Raw genomic sequence first — 17,256 nt, forward strand, 5'->3', positions numbered from 1 at the left:
CAGATTATTTAGTATGTAAGCTTGAGTGTTTGGTGTTTTCAGTAAGATGTTGCAGCAGGCATAAAGAAGAGTTGCCTGTGCTTTCTCTAGTACAGCTCTTACAAAGAAACAGAAAATGTTCCATAATCCCAAAATCAGAGCTGGTACACTTAAGACTCTAGACTGTTTTAAGACTACAAAAAAAATCTGTGAGAAGGTGTATTAATCTATCTGATAAAGGGGACACAAATAACATCACAACCTTACAGAGAACACCTGTAGTAATACATGAAGAACATAACACCTGTGAAGAATGGACAATGATTATTACTAAAATGAGAGAGTTCTTCAAATTGAGGATCAACAAATGCTGCATAGTATCAAGAAAAGAAGGAAGAAATCAGTTATTATTAAATAATAAGTTACTGCTTTTAAGAAATGATCCCAAAGATACTTAATAGGTGCAATAAAAAGCAAAAAATATTAGAATTTTATTATCTGAAGGAACACTGACTAATTATTGCAGATCTTCTAATAGTTTCATTTGAAGATGGATCAACAAACCTAGCCTGATCCTTCATAAGAGCATTTTCATTTTCTGAGTTGAAGTAAACTGATTCTAATTTTTTGGGGTGTGGGATGGGGAAAGATGTAATCTGAAAAAAAAGGAAAGAATTAAAAAAAAAAAACCACCACCACCAAAAAAACCCCAACACCCTGTCAAGACCATTACTGAAAGATACTCTTCTTGACTAGAGAAGAAAAAAAGGACATAAGTTAACTAGTGGGTTTTTTCTTTAGTTATCTGATGAGGATAGAGAGAGCTCTTGAAACCCTGTAAGAAGAGCTGTTAAGAAGCATTTAAAAACACAGAAGACAACTTTTCTTCTGTAACCTAATGTTTTCTTTAGAAAGGATTCTAGGTTCCTTTTTGGTCGGTCAGGCAGAGAGGCTGCCTCTCAAAAAAGGTGTAATTTTTAAACCCACGTAGTAATACCAAAATTCTCTCTTCAATAAGGAGGATCCTCATCATTTTTCCTAATGAAAGTTAGATGATTAACACCAACTGCTTCCAAGATACAAATTCTTTTTTCCAGTGAGACAACAGTGAGAAAAATCACCTTCCATTTTGTTGGGAGCCAGAAAAACACCGCTAAACAAAAACCCCTTCTCTTCCACGTAGCAGAAAAATCGGTAAATCAGTCCTCACAGATGAAGGGCACATCTACAGCATCGAAGCGCTTCAGGGAAGAATCATCACAACTTTGACCCTGACCCTTCTACTGTTTCCTAAAAGTTTCCAGATAAGAACTTGGATTTCTCTTTTGGAGGCCCATTGACTTTAGCTCAACACTGTGTTCTTTATTTTGGACTCGTTTTTTTCTTGCATAAGTGCAGAGAGCAACAGACCTGCACAAGGTCTGACAACACCATATCCCAAGTGGCACAAGGGATAAATTACCAACACTGCACAGTAGCTGCAAATCTCTCAGTACCATGGCAAAATATCCTAGGCAGCGCTGGTGAGGATGTGATTACAAGGAAATCACATAGAACTTTCTTCTTTTAAATCCTACCAGTAATTAACAGAGATGAAGGAAGCTACTGTTCATATGAGAGAAAAGAAACACATGCTACTGGACTGCAATTCTGGACCAGAGATCTGAAATCAATCACATCAGACCCCTAGGACAATCCCTACAAAGCAGATGGACTTTAAAGGGTTGACAGAGCCACCCTCTTTTTCTTAACTATGTTCTTTAGCCATCTTCTGAGGTTAAAAAAAAGAAAAAAAAAAAACCAAACCAAAAAAACAAAGACATTTTAAGGAGAGCAGAGGGGCATGACAACATCTGCTCCTCATTTTAGCAGAAAGGCAACTGATTCCTGTGCGTGTTCACTGCAGGAACCTTTTGTGGCCAGAGCTGCCTCTTTCTTCTGATTTATCCATATATCTGTAAATCACCTGTGGAGAGCGAAGAACCGATTAGTATGGATTACTGGCACTATTCACTGCAGAAATGCCAAGCTACCTAATGATGACTTATAATATCAGTCCTGCTGTTGGAATAAATCTGCTGTTCACCAATTAATGTTGTACAATTCCTATTAAACACATACTATAATTCACAAAACGTATTAATAAGCTTGCTCAAATATCAGACCACAGATGTGGCTCACAGGAGGGCTTTTAAGGTCTGATCTCTGACAAATGCTGAGCCTGCACAGGCCCATTAAAATCACTGGAAAATGTATGTGCCAAGCACTACTTAGAATTAAGCTCTTTCACCACTCTCCTGTATTTAGATAGAAATCAACCATCTTCTGTGTTTGGACAGGATTAACGCCGATAAATCAAGCAGGGTATCCTACCTTTCCCATCATTGCGTATATTATGCTTATTCCATGCACCTACACTCTATTCTACAAGATATATTTAAACTAGTACTTCTTCTCTAAAATAAGTTCTGTACACTGCTTCAGTTCTTTCCCATATTACTGGTAAATGCGTACCAAAGTTCCTCCAAATCATTCTCCAAGAAATCCATCCAAGAGCAATCTCAACTGCTCTCAAATTTCCTGCGGTAAGCTTCAGCAATCACTATCGCACAAATCAACTCAACTTATTTTTACAATGGCAAAATATCTAATGTTAGATTTTACATGCCCCACTCTCTCATAATTAAGAACAGTCCCATAAAATTATAAAAAGGCTGTTCATTCATGTTCTTCATGCTTTACTTTCTGAAGTCCATCATTCAAACAACTCTGAGGACAATTTTGATATCATATCCAAACAAAATCTTTATTAGGTCATCAAATATTATCAAAACAGATGATGCACAGTGAAAGAAATAATATCCAGACAGTAACATTTTAGGCAAGACAAAAAATACTGTTTAAAAGTTGCTAGAGCTAAGCTATTTTGACAAGGCAGAATCAGTGACTGAGTCTGAAGGAAACTTCTAGATGAGTTCAATGTATAGTGGAGAACAGATCAGTTCCCAATAACTGTCAAAAGGCACAGCTGTATAGCCCAAATTTATATATACAGTAAACAGAAACATAACAAGTAAACACAGTCAGTCTAAATTGAGGAGAGAGAAATGCAACGTCTAGTCTTAATTAGCGCATTTGACAATTATTTGTGCTTGTGCAAAATTAAACAAAGGCTGTAATTTTGATCTATTAAAAATAAACCTGTCGGGTGGGAGGGGTGGGGAGGTGACGGACAGTGGAATACAGTCATCAGTTTCAATGAATTGTGAACTATACTTTGGGGAGAGAAGAAGGAGCTTCGTATGTTGTCCTAAAAAATGAAAAATTGGCCTCTGCCATTTTAGGGTGACAAAGGCGATGCCCTCTCTTAGTACAACACAGTGACAACAACATTGTTCTTGTTTTAAGCCCGCTGCCCAAGTTGTGTGGCCAGCTGCATTATCATTACACAGGGTATGTGACCGTTTGGGAACCTTTTTCTATACAATTCAGAAATTCTATAGGATTTCATAAGATTGCTGCATCAATGAATGTGTGAAATTAATTACCTGCTACTAAGACTGATTTCAAATCCTTTTCAAAACCCACATAAAAGGATCAAACAAACCACATTAAGATTAGTTGTTAAAAGCTCTGGAAAGAGGGAAGTTTTGCAAACCATTGCTTGCAAACTAATATATTTTCTGAGATCTAAGAAGGTTCTTTAGACAAAGGAGGAGGAGCCCACACTGAAGGAGCTGAAGAAGGAGAATTCAGAACAAAAAAAAAGAAGAGAAGATTGAGATGGAGCCTGGAACTTTTCAGAAGACTGGAAAAAAGGAAAAAAAAAAAGGATTGAAAAGACCTCTGAGTAGAAATGCTACTCAAGGGCTTTTATGCTTTGACTATGAATAAAGAATTTGCATGTATAAGAAGATATTTTGCATGGTCTCCAAATTCCTGTTTCTTTATTTTCATGTAACTGCCAAAGGATTAATTCGTAAGCTAGAGTATTAACAGAGACAGATCTAAGGAACAATGTTTGTCTAACTTTAGGGTGAATTAAGGCTCCTGCACTAAAATACCACTGCTCCACCTCCAGGAATGGGCACCAGACATAGGCAGCCACCCAAAGAGAGTCTGATCACACATTTCACCAGCAGCTTAAGCTAGTCAAGGTGGGGTTATTTCCAGAGGATGCTGTTTCTCTGTCTTTCCTCTCACCATGTTTACACACTTTCTTTCCACATACACTGCTTTATCTTTTCCGATATGCCCATCTGGGGGGTTGGGGTTTTTTTGTTTGCTTGTTTTGTGGGGCTAGTTACTTGTTGAATCAGCTCACAAATCATCCCACATTCACAGAAACATTAAAGCAAATTAAATGGGAATGCACATGGTCATGGAAGGGAATGAATTTAGCCTTAAGCCAACTTGCCTTAAGCCAACTGTGAAACGATAACCTGAGAAATCAGAGAGTGCCTAGAATCCATTTGATCTCAAAGGAGCTCAGAAGCAGTCCTAAGAGAATATTTTTTTTAAACTGATACTGAAATACTTTCATTCTGAGTTGATCCAAAAATCAGGAATTTTTCCACTTTCCCACATAAAGGGGAAGGAAATATTTTGGAATGAATGAAGCAGTTTGAAGCACTTAAAAATGTTGGAACTTTGTAAATACAGACAATTAATAAAATGTAGAAGTTCCATATTGAAATAGGAAAAATAAGTCTCCTCTTTGTCTCCTCTCCCCAGAATTGTTTGTCAAATTAAAGAATTACTGGTTTTCTAGAAGCAGCATTTGTCTAAAATAAACTATTTGGTCAATAAGATCATCTAGCTTAGCGGAAAGCACATGGACTACACAGCAGACTGCTGAAGAGTACGACAGTGAGGTCAGGAAGTCAGAGACTGACAAAGAAAACAAGAAACAAGGGTCCACAACACTTGAACTTCAAAAACAACTTGAGTGGCTTCATCTTAAAACTACATCCATAAGTGCAGACTACAGAGAAACAGTGCTCTCTGACTAAAATACTAAATTAGAAAGCAGACAGTCACACTCTGTGGTAATATCAGTGTCCAGATGGTCCTACATGTATATAGCTTCTGAAAATACCTACAGAGCAGCAAAGCAAGTCATATTCTGCACATCATTACATAATCATATTCACTTCCATATGACATGCCATTGATCACAATGCAACTTGTGAAAGGAATAAATCTGAGGGATGTTTACAATGTCACCACTGCATTGTTTCACAATACAATCCTGTAAAGTAATCAGTTAAGACTGCAATCAAGACGAAGACTAAGAGGGAAAGGAAAAAAGCAAGCAAAAAAGACCCAAGGATTTACAAGGAAGAACATGTCAACTTATTTATTTTAAAAATACATTCTTTTCTCTTCCTCACCCACAGGAATTAGTCTCTTTCTACAGCATCAACAAGCCTTACAGAGTTTCAAGATTGAAAGGTAAGCAGAGGGAAGAATAGAAGGAATAACGGTCAAGAAGGCTTTAGTCATGTAAGTGTAAGCAGCAGGAATTTGATTCAGCAAAACACATTCTCAAACTATTAAGATAAAACAGTGCCATCATATGCAGAGGATTGTCTTTTGTTCCTAAGAGCAAGGGGCGGGGGGGGGGAAGAGTAGCTCATCTTTAATTATCTACAGTTAGCCAAGTCAAGGATGATTTAAAACATTTGTTTGCTCTGTCATCTCAACAAGTGTCTTGATCAGAAATCTCTCGCATCAGAGACCAGTGTAAACAGCAGGTTGGCTAAAAGCTTCTCTATATACAGCGATTAGACTAGCAGCTCTGGAGCGTACCACAGCATAGCTGCAGGCAATGAAAGGAAAGCCAATTGGGGTAGCATTTTTCCTTCCACTTCTACAAGAAGAAAGAAATCCTCTTGCTCCTTCTTTAAATTCAGTCAACGCTTGTTTTGATTAGGGAAAAAGAAAACATCCTCTGCAATATGAATCTTTTCCTGAAGATACGTTTGTCTGCTGATAATAGAGTTTAGATCTTTACCTGAAGATAAAGAGGTAGACTTTCCTGAATGGCAGACAGCAAAGCCACAGGCAGCTCTTTGTCCTGCTGGAGCACAGAGTGCGGCAGCAGTAAGCAATCCACGATGCGGAACAGGAGTTGCTGCGCTTTGGAAGTAGCCAGTATCGGTGCCCAGAACTTTACCAGACATCCTGTTGGGGGGGGGGGGATAAAAAAAAATATCAAGAAATCCCAAAGCAATTTACAGTCAGGAAAAAAAAAAATTAAGAAATCCTACAGAGGCTATTATGCTAAATTAGATAATCCAAGAGTAGCAACAGCACTGAAACATCTCACTCCCATGTACTCAATTCCATGGCATCCCCTTAGAAAAAGCCCAGTCAAGACAACTCAAAGTCCATTTACAGTTCCTGAAAGTACTAAATTGATTCAATAAATTACAATTACAAGTTTTTAGGCAAGTGAAGCTGCTTTAGGAAAAGTACAGTAACGCTAAAGAAAGGACAGTCTCTCACATCCCTGCAGAAAAATAACTAAACTTGATACATAACACTATTGCAATCAGCACACATGCACTTAAACATTTACCTTAGTGTGTGCATTCATCACATTTTAGAGAGAGACACTACCTTTGCCTTCCCTTCACATTTACCTAACACCACTGTGGCCACATCAGCAACTACTCACACAGCAATTCAATGTTAGGAAAACATTAAATATCTTTCAAATTGTATTTAATGTGTCTAATTCAGCAGATTAAAAAGAATGAGGAGCAGCCAGCTCCATTAAACCAGCATGGTCTCTCCAGATCTTTGTGGGCTCTTAGTTCATGAAATGAGAGCCTCGGAGAACATCTTTCTTGTTTTCAACACATTAACGTATCACTTGGGCAGCTTTGAGCCTGTTTTAAGATCTTCCTTTTGAGTTGCAAAAAAAAATGTAAAAAGGTGTTGATGTGTAAATACCCTAACTTTGAGAAACATCTTTATTGCGGGTGAGGTGTAATTTTTCTTGAGAAAATAACTCTATACTCGTGAGTGTAAATACTCAAAATATAGATTAAATAAAACAAGATTCCTATGTAGTAATTCCCACAGACGTTCTTAACTTTCTATTTAATTAGAAGCAAGAAAAAGTTTGCTGGGTTGAAAATACAGGACTATCCCCAAAAAATATGTTTAAGACTGAAAATAATGAATGATCAAAAGTAGGCTGTTACAAGATATTATTAATCTATAAAAGTCATCCATTATTATATCGAAAAAGAACGCGAAACAACATTAATCTTGTGGAGTGAAAGAAAACACAATGATCAATCACAGAGAAAGAGAATGATCACTTAATAATACTTCTAATAATGTTGTCTAAGCTTCCTGTTTTGAAAGAAACATGCTCATTCTGGCTAAAAGTACTTCTATCATCACTCCTGTGATGTATGGGACAGTAGAAGACACAATCTGATCACAGACAGGAGGTGTTTAGATTTGTTAAGCTTCTTGCTTTGTCCTTATAATTTAACAAGCCCACAGAATGTGAAGAAGTGATTGAAATACACTTAAAATACTTTTTTCTTTTAAACCTTTTTTATGTTTTCTTAACTAAAAAGAAAGGACAATTTCTCACACATAACAGCATGACTGAAGATTAATCATTTCCTATTGCAAAGAACAGAAAGGAAAATACCAATCTAAAATTACTTTACAAGACTCCAGCCCAACATCTGGATATCAATAAACATTTAATTTGACATACGTCTTGTATAACAAAATATGCAGATCTTGCAATAGAAAAATAAATTATTTTACAAAATTCATATTCCATTACATTTGATACACCTTCTACATCGTGGCCACACTTTTCACTGTAGTCCTTATAATCATGATATACGCTGCGTGTATATGCAAATCATTACCTCTGTCTTTAAGAGACGTACGGTTCACCCTATTTTTAAAGGCAAGTGGGTCAGATGAATGCAAGTGGGTCACATGCATTCATAATAAACAGCACTTTTCCATCTTATCAGTGGTTCTACACTTTCATGAACAAATACCAGAATTTGAACTTTAATAAAGGACAGAGTGTATGTAAGAGGAGCAGTTCTAACAGGAAGCAAGTTACATTCCTAAGCCAACCTGTCCACTATCATAACTCCAGTAAATATGATGTAGCATGTCATAACACTGCTTCACTGGCTTGTTACAGTTTCTGTTTTTGTTTAGGTAAAACAGGTGGTTTTCAGTGGTTAGGCATCAGGATAAAAACCAAAGAAAATCAGTGGAAGAAAATTAAATACCTAACTGTAACATCTTGGTGACTTTGCTTTTTTAAACCATTAAGATGGACAGTAGAGAGGGGAAAAAAAAAAGTATTAAAAATCACATTTTACTGATTCTTTAAAACTATTTCCCAAAAGAAAAGAGGTTGCAAAATAATTACCTATGATCCAGTATGTAAGTTGCAGACCTTCTGGAGGTCCTTTTACCTTCAGATAAGGTTTTACATACTTTAATACATCACCTAAATACTCCAGAGTTTTTGCTACCATGGCAGACTTCTCAGGGAGCGTCTGAAGGTCACTGTAAATTCTACCAACAGCCTGAGGAAACAGAAACATTGAAATAAATATAAATAAACTTACTAAGTCTCTTACTAGGTTTGTGCGAGTAATTTATTTGCGTACACCAAACAAAATCTGATACACAATTCCTTTTCCCTAAAATTGTCCTATGAAGCTAACACAGAGATGCACAGTACCTTAATGAATTGAACAAGAGCATTTTTAGGGTCTTGCTTGAAAACTGACTCTTCAACATGAGCCTTTGAAAGAATGTTTTCTACTTCTGAGAGTTTAAAAATCAGTCTTGTCATTTCAGTCAGCTGCTCCATATAGGCTTTCCCTGTTTGTTACAAGAGAGCACAGCAGTAAATATAGTATAGTTATGCTTTTCGATTTACTTTAGTCCCAAAATCATAAAACGAAACAAGATTTTAAAATGTCTAAAATACAAGGATTCTACAACCGACTGCATCTCTCTAGACAAAGAACGTGTGTCTAAACTAGTTATGTTTCTAATACAGATATACAAGAATGAAGCGTGTTAAGTATGGATAACCAAGTCTTTCATTTTAGTGACAGTTTTCTTAAAAATCTACAAAATGTGTATGAAAAAGTCACTAGAAGATGTGTTCTACAAATAATTAGAACTGCAGTGTTTTATAGAAGAAGTGATGAAGTATTGCTCTAAGAAAGCAAATATCCAATATAGAAAAGGGAAGAATTACTTGCAACTGGGTTTTTTTCCTTTTTTCTTTTAGGGCATTCACAGAATGATTTCTGACTATTTACTTCAGATTTTCACTTTTTTCAGAGCAGTTTCTCCATGGGGGAAAAATAGCTTGTCTCCTTGGGAGCAAGTTTTTGTTCTTTGCTTCCAAGGAAACAAGCTCTTTTATCTTTGTTTGTGATAAATTTGTCATATGCAGAGCAGGCAAACTATCAATAAATAGCACAAGCAGCGTAAAGGAACACATTTTGTAATTAGGTAAAAGTAAAGGAATACAAACAAAAATACATTTTGTAATTAGCCGAAAATGTTTGCCAGTTTTGCAATATAGAATCATTACTGCAAACATTAGGGAAATGTGAACACTTACCAACTGTTCGCTCAGCATCTGTCTTGGCCAGCATACCAGTCGGTTGATCTATGAACATTTGCAAAATGCACCGAAACCAAGAACGTACTGTCAAAGCTTCATAGGATGTATATCCCATACTAGAAAAAGCTTCACACAGTGCACTGCATGAATACAACAGGAAGAAAAAGGTAAAGAGATCTAATAAAAGTATGCAAAAAGGTGGCAGAGTGTCTCATTTGGCTGTAGACATATAGAAACAGTGCACAGAAACAATTAGAAATAAAGTAGCAGAAAGGCCAACTGGCATTCCTTTTGTGTACTCTACAGACTGCTCACAATATCCTGATGCCTAAATACAGAGAACATGATAAATTTGGTAATGCCACACATGGTAGTAGAAAAGCATACATACATATGTTTTCTCTACATAAAACAGAGGGAGCAAAATTCACACAATAGGAAATGCCTTATTCTAACAATGGATAATTTGACAGTACTATCTAAATTGCCGATGTACAATGCTGGGAATAGTTTAGCTGAATCAACCTGGAACTTCATATTGACACTGCTTAAGCTACCCCAGCCTTTCATATAAAGCTAGCTCAGGTGCTCCATGCTACTCTGAAGTCTGCTTAGTCCTAGCTACATAAAAGATGGAGAAGAGAAGGTCTGCTTTAGAAAATAAAGATATGTCATGTTAGAAATAGATCAAAAAGGGAAACCTAAAAAGGCAGCTTGGAGATGACAAAGGAAACCGTTACACTTGATGTACACTTACAAATGTATGTATTTATGTATGTATGCACACACAAGTATATACATTCACACACAGAGCAAATTTGCTGTATACTTTCAATCAAACACTTGCTACTGTTCTACCAGCCAGGTGTCAGGCCGAAGTCAATGGCACCATCAACACTCAACGCACAATCCCTGTACTCTACTCTTCAGTATTCCCAAAGTTTTACTTGCCTTACCACCGTGGGTAGCTGCTGTAGTCACTTTTTCCCAAGCATATTGGCCCCGCATCATTAATTCTGCAGAAACTCCTTGCTAATGGACAGCAGGTCTGTTCTGCACCCTGTTTGCAATTCCTATCGGATAAGCTCCGTGTGTGCTTCAGGTCAGTGAAATTTCTTGAAAACAGTTACACCTTTTTATTTGAGAGACTTCCTCCCTGGTCAGTCCTAGGTGCTTTGACTTTAATGAAAAACGCTTGTACTCTTTTCTTGATATATGTACATACAAATATACTTATTTTCTACTGAATTTTTACTCATGCTTGCAACAGAAAGTCAACAGAGGTCCAGATGGAAACCAAACTGGATTCTGTTTCTCACTGAACAACATTATTAAAGTTTTTTTTCCTGTTTCATTTAGTTAAAACCAATGACAACTGTATTTTTTGTCTGAACATCCCTGCTGAAGTACTCTTGACAAAATAAATAAGGGGACCAAATGCAAGCAAATAAAATATAAAAAATTATAATTAAATTCCAGTACCAAAAGAAAAAAAAACAGGATGCCTACAGACTTAATGCTCTTTGCAATAATGTATAAACAACAAAAAATTCCAGCCTTCTGTGATCTTGATGTACACAGCTAGTCTACTTGGCCCCAAAGGCTGCCCCAACGTTTTCTGCTGTAGTCTCGCTCTTGCTTCAGTTGCTTGCTGGTAGGTAGGCCACTTAAGCATCTTCCTAAAACTAGAGAGGAATATGCTCCTAATCCTTAAGAAAGGAAAGAACAATAACTACCTGCTAGAAGCATGGCAAGTGGTACTTTTAAACCAGTGAGCTTATACACATGCTAAAAGTTAGTTTAAACAGGTTATAATACTATTGTGCACTACACAATATGGATCTGGAGAGGAACTTTTAGGCACTACTGCAAAAGAAATGCCAAAGCTTGTGTGTATATTCCTAAGGGCACAGCTTTGTCCATCAGAACCTTTATTATCAATATTGAAATAGCTGATATGCAGAATAAGCTTCAATCTTAGAGACCAGGCAGAGCTTGCAGGGTATACAGCAGCATCAGCAATGAAATAATCTTTTGACTTTTTAACTGAGAATGTTTGATGTGAAAATTATCACAACGCAGTAACCATGAAGTCTTAAGATCCCAGCACTTAGCCACTTCGATAACTTTTGCTCTACAACTGCCTAAGGTAAGTAAGTACATGAATCATGCTACAAAAAATTGCTGCCTTATTAGGATATAATAAAATGACAGTGTTTAGAGTATATCTCTGTATAATTCTACCAAAAAAGTCTTATCATAGGTACTCATTGTCCTTTCACAAGGAAATCTGAGCACCTTACAGCTCTGTTGATGAGGTAGGGACATACCTTTGCCTAGTCTCACCTTGTTGGCCTTGAGGTAACTGATAGGGGAAACAGACAATTCTCCTTGAGGCTTGGCAATCACAACCCCAACAGCTTAGGGGTACAAATATTTGCCTCTGTGTGAGTGCTTTCTGTCCCATGCTTCCAGCAGGTGGGAAAATTCAGAAAAGCAGAGAGTAACAGGGAGCGAGAACATATGAGAGAACCAGAGTGAGAAAGTACATACACATAAGCAAAAGACAAATACCCATCATCACTCAGCTGTGCAGTCATGCTTTTTACTGATAGTTCTCTCAATACGGATCCATGAACCTGACATTTTCAGTTAGTCCATGGTACAACCCTGCAAGAGGAGGGCAAGGTCCTCTCATTCCTTTCTAAGGCGGTACTTGGAAGTAAAGGTTTGAATTCCCTCTTAAGTGCAAGACCCACTTAACTTTCCAAATTCTTGCACAAGTGCTCTAACCTCTCAACTAATGTACACCAGGTCACTATCATAAATGCTAACTGCATTTTTAGATGAAATTATGGCAGCAGGGCTGTAGGGGGAACTCAGTATTAGCTATGTGTGCATGTTCTGCGTTTGCCAATGCAACCATGCTCTCAGATACTTGGGAACAGGAATGCTTTGACTGTGGTTCCACATACAGTAAACGTCACCTCAGCCAGCACAGCAACGTATCTGTGGATACATATATAACAATGTCAGGTGCTTAATGAATACTGCTAATGAATACTTAAGTAACTGCTTTCAATCACTTAAGCGTTTACTGGGGGAACAAGTAATTAGCCTTAAGCACCTACATTATACCAAAATTCCAGTTTAGGCATCAAAATGTTTTTCTTGATCTCACCTGAAGAGCAACAAAATTCAAATTATAAATGGGCATTTATGCGCTTAATTGCTGTTTCATTCAGCATGTGCTAGGTATCTGCAACTTTGCATGAAACTCACCCTATGAAGATCATACAAGAGAAAGACAGCAAATCAGAGGACTGAGTGCTTCTCTCCTGAGTTCCAAACTGACACCAGGAACTAAATTCAACCTCTTTTAACATCTCCCTGCCAGAAGGCCATAGCCTCATCTTTGTCAATCACACTGAAATAGTCTTTACCATATCCTGCTTTACAGCATGCTCCTTAGTACAGTATGTGCCCTAAAAATGTGCAACGTTTTTCACTTTCAAAGACAGTCCAACATAGAAACACTCTCTCTTTCTCTCTCATCTCTCACCTCCCCTGCTTCCAAAGCCTGATTCAGAAGCGGGGCAAAGGGAGAAAACAAACCCACACCACAACCACCCATCTATCTTAAGTTCATGGAGACCTACTTAAAGCAAATAAAATTTCTCAGGTATATAAAATTCTGACTGGACAGAGTCCTAGGCAATCTGCTCTAGCTGACCCTGCTACTTGAGCAGAAGCACTGGACAAGTTAGACTACATGATCTCAAGAGTCCCTTCCAACCTAAACAATTCTGTGATTCTATGAAAATTGGCATGTAAAACATAGGAATGTGATCAATTTTCTAAACCTATTATTTAATTTAAAGCATCCATTTATCAGGTCTCAGAAACGTGAGCTACATGCACTCAGAAAGTGTTCCAAGCTTGCCAAAAAGAAAGTTTTAATGCATGCATTTCCTTACAATAATTTTCCTTATATTTTCAATACTGCCCAACCCATCCTCCTGAGCTTCCTGCAGCAGTTCTTCATCTTGAAGAAGTCAAAATATTTAAACATTTAATACTTACTATATAGCAGCTTCAGATTTCTGTGATAAAGTTTATCTTGACTATTTATAAGAAGATTTAGGTTTTTGTGTTAAGTGTAACTGGTAGGGGAAAAATAAGTCCAGTACTTTTAACTAGAAATTTTAAAATTTACCAGGTTACATTATTCAACTTCAAGTGCAGCTAGGGCAGGAGGCTACTGCCTTGCCAAACTGTAACAACTTTGCCCAAGTGTAACAACAATAGAGGGGTGGATAACTATAACTATGCAAATTAAAAATAGGTTATGGGTTCAGGCATTTCACTTTGACGCAGTGTTGCTCTTCACAGAAGTACTTCTCTGAAGATATTGTCTAGGTCCCCATTTTCCAAAATCTGTTAGTAACAACACTGTTTCCATTCAGAAAAAATAAGTGGTTTGCTATATAAAAGACAAATAACTTTTTCAAACTACTTACCTATCTTCCTGACAAATTTTCAGTATCTTAAGCTATTTACACATAAAACCAAACAAACAATCCAACCCAAATAACACCCACTATCCCCTGTGAAATGTGCCAGATGATTTCAAGAAACCTAGAACTTTAAGCAGATACAAAGAACCTGGACCATCTTAATGAAACATTACTGTTTGAAGCAATATTTTACACAAGTCTAATGAAGGAATGACAAGGTACTGGAAGAAAAAGTAGTCGCAATTTTTCACCTGTTTTGAATTAGGTGACTTAGATATCTTGATACCAGCTGAGGCCCCACCATGTCATCCCATCCAAACAGCTGCATCATGGATAGAACGGGCTGTGGCTGGAGATCTGATAGGGCTTTGCTAGGTATGTCCAAAGCTAAGAGAGTAAAACCTGATTTTAAAGAGAGAAAAACATATCACCATGTTAACAGTTTCTCAGTACATCCCTGTTCCACTAAAAAGCATTGAAAATTAATTATGATTAATAATGTGCAGTCTGGGAGTACCAGAAATCTCAATTAAAACTGGGCAACTATTCTAACAGATAGCGTTTGCACACATGTTAAAATGTAGTCTCTGTCCCAAGGAGTTTTTAAGTCAACATGACACACTGAATGCAAAGGAGGTAAAATGGATCCAAACATACACAATTTTAAACATATTCACGAAACCACAGATTATAAGTCCTGAAGGCATAGCTTTACCACCTATGCAATAAAAACTATGTCTTAAAAATTTGCTTTTTTGTCTTCTTGGCCTCCCTTTCTTGCCTCCATCCACCACTTCTTCCCTTGTACACGTAAGTATTACTGTGCTTTACAGGGTTGAGTTTTATTTATTTACTTTGTTGTTTTTATACTCTTCTCTCAGTGAAGAACTGTATCTGGAAAGAATTCACTCAGTAAAAGCTGGTACCTTTCTATTTTTAGAATAGACTTGCATGTATCAGAAGTTACTGTGTAAATAAAGCACTATGGACAAAGTTATTCTTGAAAAAAGGATCTTCATGTAACAGTTGCAGATCTAGAAACTGGGACAGTACTTTGCGCAGAGTTTTTGTTAATGAAGCATAACCTTTTGCTGTTTCCGTTAGGTCTACTGTGGAATCTATATCTAACACGACCAGAATAAAAAAATATAGCACATTCTTTATGCTGCAAATGACAAATGCATTTAAACTCAGGAGGAAAATGTAATCTGAAATGCTGAGCAGTTATTAGGTTATAGGAAATGAGAGGCATCAAACGAGTCAGGACAACTGACTTTGGAGGGCAATGAAATAAAGGGCCTCACTAGTTCCCAAATTCTCCAATTCAAGTTAAATATAAATGTAATATTAATTTATTAAAGTAATGCTTTGTAAAACTGCATGCATTGAGAACCTGACTTTGAATTAGACAAAAAAGGCTAGTTTTCAGAAACAACAATGAAGCTATTTTAGTTAACGGTATAGGGACAGACCACCTTAAGCTATGAAGGACTTCACATTTCTTTACGTGCCTTGGAATAAAAAAGGAAGGTCATACAGAGTCCCCACTCTGCCTTAGGTGAGGAAGCAATTTGTGCCACCCTTCTTCCAGATTATCACATTGTTTCTGCAGCATCAGCCATAATATGGGTGGGGGAGAAATGGGAGACTGAAAGGATAATGTAAGTCCCAGGCTATTTGCCTGGCAGGGGGAGCAGGAGAGCTGTGACAGCTGCGCTCTCCTCTGGGCTGCAGCCTCTAAGGCAAGAAGCTCATACAGTGTGGGAAGGGTTTGCCTTCCTCTGTAGTACTGCCTTACACATCTCTATAAAGCAGGTCACAACTGCACTCCCCTGCTTCTAAGCAGAGTTTATAATAGGTTGCTCTTCTTGCTATTTCACTGTGTTAATATAAAATAAAAAGATATGACACCGTAGGAAATGAATGAAAGTTTTGACATTAACAACCTCTTCCTTTGATTTGTATTGCTGTTTCCCATACGTGCTTCAGCAGTATGAGACCACTACCGTTGCACGCTGCCTCCTTCATTAATGTTACCTACTAACTCCTGCAGAGCTGCTTCAAATTAAGGGTCTTTTAACTTTTCTATTACTAACTCAGTACTTCTGAGCTTGTAACTTTATCTAATTCACATTGTGATGGGAAAAAAATATTTTATATTTCACTTCTCTAAATTTTAGTTAAATGGATACAAGATTTCATTGTAATTACAGAATAGAATGCTAGCTACTGACGTTAAAGATCAAACTGGGATTTCTTTCTATACACTGCCACACTGACTCATTGCAAGTGGAGTTCACATACATATGGAATGTTGTACTTTGAGATTAAAACCCTTCAGTGTAAAGATAAATAATTAAAACAAATTATGAAATAGTTTTATGACCATGACCATAAATGTTCAGCAAAAAACAAGTCATGTAATCAACCTTTAGAATTGTGTTCAAATGTAAAATCTTATTTAAAAAAATTTAGTTTGAATTGCAACCATAATGAAAAGAATAGTTCAACACAAAATTATAATAAACTTCTACAAAAAGATGTAAATTCTAGGTATAGTGAAAGAAGTTAGTCTCATTTATATTGTATAACATTTGCAGTGTTGATTATAATCTGTGACTAGTAGGGAAAAAGAAGTCAGGCTTGTATAGCTTCAAACCCCTTTGGAGTTCTCAATCTGTTTGTATTCTATCAAGTAATTCAACACTACAGTGTTTCTTCTTGTCAAAATATTTAGCATAGAATCTACTTTTTGCATTTATTCATACTGAAGTCACTACATGGAAGTAGAAATATCCCAAAATACAAAATCCTTGAAAGTTTGTGATCCAGACAATAGCACCAAATCCGGTAGTCGCAGGGAGGGTCAATGCTGACCTGCAGCTGTATCAGCAAGCTGTGGGGAAGGTGGCATCTGTGACATTCTCTGGCTCTTCAAATAGGGGAAGAAATTTCTCCAGAGAGCACTGGCGACAGCAAGGTGGTGCTCTTTAGCCACTAATGGAAGCTGTGCGTCTGGGGCCGTGTTCCCTAGGTGAAGTCCCTGGCTTAGACGTTTGTGCACACTCCTAAGGAGAAACAAAAACAATGTTTACGTTCAATAAATGA

At 37.1% G+C, this 17,256-nt stretch overlaps 1 protein-coding gene across 1 annotated transcript in view; it reads right to left on the reverse strand.

Moving 5' to 3' along the window:
• Positions 1-17,256, reverse strand: part of MMS22L (MMS22 like, DNA repair protein) — a 100,656-nt gene that overhangs the window by 15,133 nt on the left and 68,267 nt on the right. Inside the window, exons 15-20 of the mRNA XM_072855528.1 lie at positions 17,026-17,216; positions 14,400-14,550; positions 9,629-9,771; positions 8,729-8,871; positions 8,411-8,570; positions 5,996-6,165 (exon numbers count right to left, since the gene is read on the reverse strand). Coding sequence (XP_072711629.1) covers positions 5,996-6,165; positions 8,411-8,570; positions 8,729-8,871; positions 9,629-9,771; positions 14,400-14,550; positions 17,026-17,216 — 958 coding nt within the window. The remainder of the gene's footprint in view (positions 1-5,995; positions 6,166-8,410; positions 8,571-8,728; positions 8,872-9,628; positions 9,772-14,399; positions 14,551-17,025; positions 17,217-17,256) is intronic.

This window comes from Ciconia boyciana, chromosome 3, assembly GCF_034638445.1.
Source record: "Ciconia boyciana chromosome 3, ASM3463844v1, whole genome shotgun sequence".
In the NCBI taxonomy this organism is placed as follows: domain Eukaryota; kingdom Metazoa; phylum Chordata; class Aves; order Ciconiiformes; family Ciconiidae; genus Ciconia; species Ciconia boyciana.